The 8327-nt window shown below is 40.6% G+C and overlaps 1 protein-coding gene across 1 annotated transcript in view; it reads right to left on the bottom strand.

Annotated features, from left to right (window-relative positions):
* The window catches only part of CLDN10 (claudin 10), a 59778-nt gene extending 55103 nt beyond the window's left edge, over window positions 1–4675 (bottom strand). Inside the window, exon 1 of the mRNA XM_026851007.1 lies at window positions 4462–4675. Within this exon, the coding sequence (XP_026706808.1) occupies window positions 4462–4675 (214 nt within the window). The remainder of the gene's footprint in view (window positions 1–4461) is intronic.
* Between the last annotated feature and the right edge of the window lie 3652 nt (window positions 4676–8327).

Here is an 8327-nt window from a genome sequence, read left to right as displayed (position 1 = left end):
AGACAGGGGCAGGGAGTGGGCAAGGAGCGGGCAGGGAGTGGGCAGGGAGCGGGCAGGGAGCGGGCAGCCAGCAGGGCGCAGGCATGGGGAAAGCAGTGGACAGAGAGCAGGCAGGCAGTGGGCAACGGGCAACAGGTAATGGGCAGGGAGCAAGCAGTGGACAGAGTGAGCAGGCAGTGGGCAGCAGGCAACGGGCAGCAGGCAACAGGCAATGGGGATCTGTCAGGCAGAGGGGAGCAGGAGTGCATTGTCTGACCCCAGCCCTCACTCCGCCTGCCCCCCATGTATCCCCACTTGCAATGTGTACAGAGCAGTGGCGTTGACCGCTGGGGGATTTAGCACTAAGTTCCCTCCTCCAAGGCTGAGGTGAAGCCTGGCCTTGGCTGCCACGCAGATACCTGGCTGGCTTGTTGTTGGCTGGCAGCAATCAAATGGAAGGTGTGTTTTTCCTGGCAGTAAGTTCCTATCTAGTGAGGAAAACTCTCATGTCAGTCCTTTCCCGCTCTAGGTTGAGTCCTCTGGGAAAGCTGCCAGTGTCACTCCAAATCATGGCTGGAATTGCTCTCCACACCCCAACGAACTCAAATGGTGTTTGACTATCAAGGCTGTTCTGGGTAGAGGTGCTGCAATAGTAGTTTCATTGTTTCAGCTTCCTTCCACCCTTTAGCTGCATCACAGCAGCAGCTTCATGAAATGGCAGCTCTGAATCTGCCTGCTGCTGTGATCCAGACTCCTGGGCATTGCCCTTTCCGTATTGGCTACCATCAGGATAGCACTACTTCCCCCACCTGGCTCCATCGAAACAGGCACTAGCAAGACAGAGATGCCAGCAGAAGATCTGAGGCTCAAACAAGCAAAGGTTCAAGGAAGCAATTTCTTCTACTTTCTGGTACACCTCCCTGAATGCATGACATGGAAAACCATAGCGTGCAGAGGAGTCATGAAACAGCGCTGTAGGCTAAGCATGCCAAATGCCGAACTAATTGTTTGAAGAAGCTTAGTAGCTGCCCTGACTGACTAGGGAAGTGTCATAGGAAAGGGATGTGGGCACAGATCAGTTTCCTAGTTAAACTTCTGTATTTTATGTGAATAAACCAGCTGTCTGTAGCATCACCAAAAGCAAAATACTTAAATAAAGTGTCTAAGCAGTACTAGATAACTAAAAGCTAATTCTTGTCAAATCTGGATAATTCTGGGTTTGTAAGAGTTCAGGATGACAAACATGAGAGGAATGAGAAAGAGAGGAGGAAAGCACTGCCTGTGGAGTACTGAGGAGTTAGCAGGAGACAGGGTGGGTGGAAACTGTCTCCAGTATCTTTCTGGAGTCCACAACAGTTCTGACTACAATGGAGTCAGGAGCTTTAGTTCCCAGGCTCACCCTTTGAAGGGTCTTTGTGGGTCTTTCTTACTGATAAGGACTGACAGAGGTCAGTGGTTTTGTTAAACCACTCTCTTCTAGTTTTCATTTCTGGCATTTATTGACTGTGTAAGATTATGCCTGTATGTAATGGTCCCTTGGTGTTGATCATATAATTTCCATGAATATATCTGGTGCACTGATAATCATAACCAAGTTAACTGAAGAGACAATGTTCCCAGGTAATATTTAGCTTTGAGCATACTGTATTTGTCTCAGATCTGATGAATTACTTTGTTGCATACTTCTCCCAAAGCAGTTGATTTAATAAAAAATACTGCTTCTTCCCACAAACATTGCCTTAAATGACTGTAGCTACAACACTATTACTATTCATACTCCTCCAGGATCTTTTGTCTGAATGTTTCAGTCACTGCAGCGGATTACACTGGCTGTACATGTGAATGTGCGTGTACATTTGGCAACAGCCCAGCTAGCTTGGCTACCGTTTGTAGTGTGGCTATGCTAACCCAGACCTCCAGAAACATGAATCCCTCAAGATCTGTAGGTGGACTGGGTCACAGAAGCTGAGCTCTTACTGCCTTTGCTGTGCTCCTATCAGCACAAGTAGCCCTTTAGCTGAAAGTCAGTTCTGATAAATGCCTACATGCTGCCCATGACTGCAAGGCAATCCTGCTCAAAGAAAGACCTCTGGAGTCTGTTTTTTGTTTACTGCAATTTAAATAGGAAAAAAACCCTTAAAACTTCGTAGAGCTTATGTAGAAGCATCTCCTGCAAAATCCCCCAAGAGTGCAATCATAACTTTAATGATCAAATTAATCTCCTTTGGAGTAGACGTGACTTATGCTATTTACTGGTAATACTTTCTGTGGTGTAACTTGAAGATGAATAGGTAGGAATGAAGTGAGGTACTTGTGTAACAGAGTTATCTTTGGCTACAGGACAAATTGTAAATAGATTCCATAAAATCATAAACATGCAGAGAAAAAGATATATAATGGCAGCCCACCCTGTCATCAGTATGCCAATAATGATGATATACTGAAGCTCTAAGGACAAAGATGGGAGTTAATCACTTCTTTAATCTGAGTATTTTATTGTTTTACAATGTAGGGCACAGTGAGAGTGCAAAGCTCTTTCTCTTGTTTTCCTTGGATTACCAGAAGTTTATGTTTAGCAGGTTTTCCAAACAAAATACCTCACTCTTTCCCAGTAGTGTTTATGCTACGTGTAACATTACCCTTTGCTGGTGCATGCACTTGCAGGTTAAAATTAGACTTCTAAATGTCAGTACAGCAGCTTTGCTACTCTCTTACTTTAACAAGAGCTTTCTAATTTGATATGTTGTAATTTTCTTGTCTATGTTACTCTAAACAGCAAATAAGCAAAATCTTACTCACATGCTTAAGTATATAGTTAAAGGATGCACACATAATGATGTGTATTTTGTTTATTCAAGTTTCAGTCTGACAGTGATCAAAATAATAATAACAAAGTGGCAAATGGATTACAGCTGATATATTCTGAAAGCAGCTTTTGTACTACTAATAATAGCAATAATGGCAGTTTCTAGTTACTGAAGTACTTTTCATTGCTTTAAACAAATTTGATCATATGTGTCTGAGAAACAGTTGCTGGGTTTTTTTGTTTCTTTAAATCTCAGCAGAAATAATTCATAAATGGTTATTTGCAAAGATATAATATTCCCTTTTAAAGCATATGTGTGTTTCTATGCCTTTTAAGTAATTTTTGATGAAGAGCATTCTTTAAAAGAAGTAAAGCTATACCTATGTCTTCACATCCCTCGTGCAATTTGTGATAGTTTGGAGCATGGCATGATAAAATATGTACAAAAAAGATGCTGAATTTTATCTCAAAATCCTCTCTACATATAAGACATGATCTGTATCTCCCAGCACACAGTCGGATGTGGCAAGGGCACAAGAGGCAAGAAATAGTGTGGATCTGTAACATGCTTGTGTTTCTATGTTTCCATGTTTGTGCAAGGTATGTGTATGTCTAAGACCCTGTTTATGTAATATGGTAAGAACCATGCAACAGTACATTTTATATCTCGTTCAGCCCCTGGCTGTTAATACCTTAGAATTGTGTTTCTTTATAGTCTCATAAAAGCTTTGGAAGATGGCCCCTGTCTGTCCTGGAGTTCTTTTCTGGTTCCCTAAAATACCCGTGTTTTGAACCACTTTACCTACCCTAGCCTGACTCCATCTTGCTCATCCCAGCACAGCTGCCCACATCCAGGAAAGAGCAGTCCCTCTGCCCTTGCACACACAGTTTCACTGAAAATACTATTTTGCCTACTGTCTCAAGACTTAACATCAAATAGAAAACAAACTTTTAAATTTACTGCTTTACACATGGAGCAAAACAGAAAACACATTGTGCAGTAAACTTTCTATTAGTCCCTGTCTCTGAGAAAACCTGTTCCTGATATAAGGCAGGAAGACTCCATTTGTTTTTTACCCTCTTGGTAGATGGCTTCCAAATCCAATGCTTTCCATTAAAATGGACATTCTGAAACAGCACACCTTTGATCTTTAAAGTTAAAATATTAGCCTGTGATACAGCAAGTATATACACGTGCACTTAATTCCCAGCATATGAATATTTGCACAGTATTTGTGGATGTGGTACTTTGCTACCTAATTTCCTTAGATACTAGAAGAGTACCAATAGCTGCCACAGACCTATCTATCCTTCTTCCTTTCCCCATCCAGCAAGCAGGACGCTTATTTTTGCATGGAAATTAGAGCTGGAAGACAGTTTAGTCCATGACTCAGCTAACAGTGGTTTGTTACTGATAGCGTATTTACTGGAACTTTGTCCGGTATACTTATCGCATATTACCAACTACACCGTAGAGCTTACTGTCTTCCTTGGAATACATATCATTCCTACAAAGTTGTTTTTGATATTCTGCCTACAATATCCTTTACTTTTATGCATCACAATGCTTTAATCATAAGCTCTTGCACAAGCCAAAATAATCTTTTTCTCCTCAGGCTCACATCTTGCAATACACACAGCTCCCCATATGTTCCAGTTAAATTACACTTACTTACCTTCTACTTTGAAGATAGTAAGGTGAGGTCTGCAGTGAAAAGCACCCAGTGCATTGCCGGCACAGTTCATCCAAAGACCCTGGAAAACCCATGTTGCAGTGATAACAGATGATGCTCGACTAGTGACTTTCCACTCATTTGATGCAGTAGCAGCAATAGCAGCTCCCAGCCCACAGAAACAAAATATGAAGGCTATAATCTGTATTCCTAGCATGTTTCTCTGTAACTCAGGGACTTAGTAATGCCACTGTGTGGAGAGAAAAGTACTTTAGTCATGTGAGTAAGCAAAAAGGCATAACATAAGCAAATTATACTTGAACAAGTTCAGTAACACTTGCTACAGAAAGTTAATGTGGCTGAAAGAAATTGTCATGCTTGAGTGATTTAAGAAAGGCCCTAGGCATTACAAATGTTTAGAAAGAAAGTCAAGGTAGAAGAACTTTACGGGACCTAATTACTAGTACTTACTTACTAATTTCTAATTGTTAAAATGAATTAAAATGTTTTCATATTTTTTCAATTAAGGTATGCCAGTTAATGCTTAATTTTTAGTTAATTGGAAACTTACAACCATTGCATCTAGCAAAATAAGTTCAGAGTCCAAACTGTACGGCGCTATTTAACAGATTACCATAACATTTTAGAAGGATCACACAACACTTGAAAAATAAATTTTAAAAAGGCTGTAAAATTAATTCAGTCATAACTAGCCACCATACAAGCAGCTCTAAACCAGTAGCATCTTGGAGGCAGCGTCTGTGGATGTATTTGTAGAATAGCAAATCTAGAGCAATAACAGAAACAGCAAGTGGTCCCTGAGCAGTGATGCAGCTGCAGTAGTCAGCAGAATGAACCTTGTGTAGCCCCCATTGAGACTTCTTCTTTGGCCAGTGTAGAAAATTTACTGCTTCTTATGTTATGTTGGCTCTGATGAACACAGCACAGAAACATGTCCCACCACTGACTGAGCTCCTGCAACCTCATGCCATGAAAAATCCTCAAAGAATATAAATGATTAAATAAATTGTCATATTTAAAGTGGTAGGCACAGACAGCACCACACTGAAACAGCTATTCTACTTCCAGATCCTGAATCATCATCATTACTGGTGTGGGACCTACACAGGGTTTTGCTGACATGTGTGGTCTTCACTCTTTTAAGATGCCAGCTTTCAGTTTTATTCATGCTTCTCCTCATTCTCTGGTCGTTTTGGCCTCCTCTCTGAAGGACCATGTGTCTTTTCTCTTTGGTGTTACCGTATGCCACTTGGTGACATGAGATCACCCTGGATACTGAGCATACAGCATCACTTGACAATGAGAGTGGTCTATTTTTTTTTCCCTTTGGGTGTATCTAGTGTCGCTTCTCCATTTGGCATCAGAGTTTTACTGCAAACTTTTCAGAGCTCAAGGAGGGGTAATCAAGGATGCTAAAACCATTATTGAGATTCCATATGAAGGGCAAGAGGAGTTTTACTGAGCCTGTCCTGTTGAACCATCACCTGATACTTCCACTTCAAACAGCCTTTGGCCCAGTGCTGAGAAGTAGGACCCGGAATTATGATTATACAGACCAGAGAATTACACTACAAGACGGAATTTCTTTTCAGAGTAATTATTAGGCTCACATCCCACACACTAAGGGCAAATAGCAAGCTTCTTATTAACATAGCAGCTTGGGAGACATGGAAATTGTTTTTGCTACAGACGAACACTGTAATATAGCAGGTTGGTTTAGTGATGAGGACAATATTACACAGAGAGGAAGCAATTTTTCCTTGCTGTCAAATAATGCAGTAACATATTTTTCTTATGCCAAGGGTCAAACTTCATGTAATCCTTCATTTACCTTTTCACAAAATTTGAAAAGGTTTAGAGGAGAATACTGAAATGGGTCCATCTTTGAAGCACATTCCTGAGGGCTAATATATTTTTTTTGTTCTACCTCTGCTATAAAAAATGGAAGGGTTTTTTGGTTGGTGTTTTGTTTTGTTTGTTTTGTTTGTTTTGTTTTCCTTCATTTGTCAAAGGCTGTGTGTTAGTTCACAGAGGAAATTGAGAAAAGATGTCATTAGGTACCTTTTATTTTTTTAGATCAGCCCAGTGACAGTGATGTTAGGCTGAGTGCTCAGAGAAGCTCAAAACCATGTTTTACATCTGATGCTAAATTCAGGCCTTGTTCTGGACTTTCTCTGAGTGTTCTCACTGATCCAGGAAAAACTGAGGAGCTGCTCATTTGGGCTGCAAAAGCAAAGGTGACTAGATGCAAACACTGTCTCATCCCTCCCTGCTCTCTTTTTTTGCTCTGCATAGCACTGTGCCTTATCAACATAGCCTGTGAGGAGCTACCCAGGTTCAGCAGGACAGGACTACGTAGTCCTGCTGCAGCAGTGCCTCCTCAGTAAGATCTTGTTCTTTTAAACCAGTATCATGCTAGGAAGGGTCTTCACATTTGTCTTTCTAGATAAATGGTAATACAAATGCCTAAGTCATTTCCCCTTCTCATGCTTAGATGATGGTATATATACAGAGGTCCCATCCAGTACACATTTACTCATGAGTTTCATGCTGCTGGGACACTGAAAACCACTTACTTTAGTGGGAAGTGCCTGTAGCCACCACTTGAACTGCAGACTACACTTTTAGGGCTTAAGGAGGACTTAGTGGTTTCTTGGCCTTTATCCAGATTCTCCTCTAGTGCATGACTTTGTGGAATTCATGGTTACAAGCATTTCACCCTGCATTGTTTCTAGGCAGTTAGTGTGTGAGTGATGAATAAATTAAACAGATACTTAAGTGATAAGAAAGAAGTAAGCAGTCCTGTTTACAACCCTCATTTCTTCTATAAACTGTCAGGAAGTAAGTTAATCAGTCATTTAAGAAGTTCAAGGCAAAGTTGAAAGTTAACCTGTTAATGGCATTTTCCATTATATCAAAACTTCTTTTTTCTGTTACTGAACAGACAAAAGTTGGGAAACAGCTGGGAGCTTAAGGAGTGTTTAAATACAGAGTTTGAAAAGGCAAAACATTGCTACAGGTCTTTGCTGAATCATATTTCCCCAAACTCCACAAATATACTAGTTGATCATGTGACGTATTGCTGGCTCTGCTTAATTGAACACTGTGTCAGTAACATGTAATATTTTTATTACTACTGATGTTCTCTTTTAAAATCAGTCCAATGCCAGTTTTTAAACACAGCTGATGCCTTTGCAGCAGGGCAAGAATTTTATACATGTAAGTTGCAGCCTCCAGTATGTGATTTCTACTTCAGCCTGTGTTAATTATTGTAATCTACTAGCTGGAAGAATTCCCAAGGCTGATATGTTAGCTGGTACAGATCTGACTGCTGACAATATACATTTCCCTTGTGAAGACATACGCACTTAGCTAAACTGAATTAGTTATGGGGAAAGTTATGGTGAAATGATAAAAAAATAACTAAGTGCAAATCAATCCTGATGGCACCTGGATAAGAAAAGGAGAGCTCTGCAAAGGAGGTAGTTAAGGTGGACAATGTGCCAGATAAATAACTAGTAATGCCAAAGATATCCCTCTGTAGAGTGGGTGGACAATGCACATTGATCCTGAGCACTGTGGAAAAAGTTATGAGGTCTAAACAACCATGAAGAAGTTGGACGAGCAGTGAAACTAGAAGTTACAGAGACTGAATAAGTGACCCAAGTCTTCTGGAGAAGTTAAAGAAGTAAAAGCATTGTGTAAAGTGGTGAAGAAATCAAAAAACCTGGATACATCGCTAAACACAGGCAAAAGCTAAGCTGTATGACAGTATGGCTGGGCAAATAACACAAACTCAAAGGGGTTCTTAAGAACTGGCAGTGATGAGATGATGTTGAAAGGAGGAA

Source organism: Athene cunicularia (assembly GCF_003259725.1).
Source record: "Athene cunicularia isolate RWA chromosome 1 unlocalized genomic scaffold, athCun1 chr1_part1, whole genome shotgun sequence".
In the NCBI taxonomy this organism is placed as follows: domain Eukaryota; kingdom Metazoa; phylum Chordata; class Aves; order Strigiformes; family Strigidae; genus Athene; species Athene cunicularia.
Note: the sequence above shows the minus strand (reverse complement) of the source record. Positions and strands in the feature narration are given on the sequence as shown.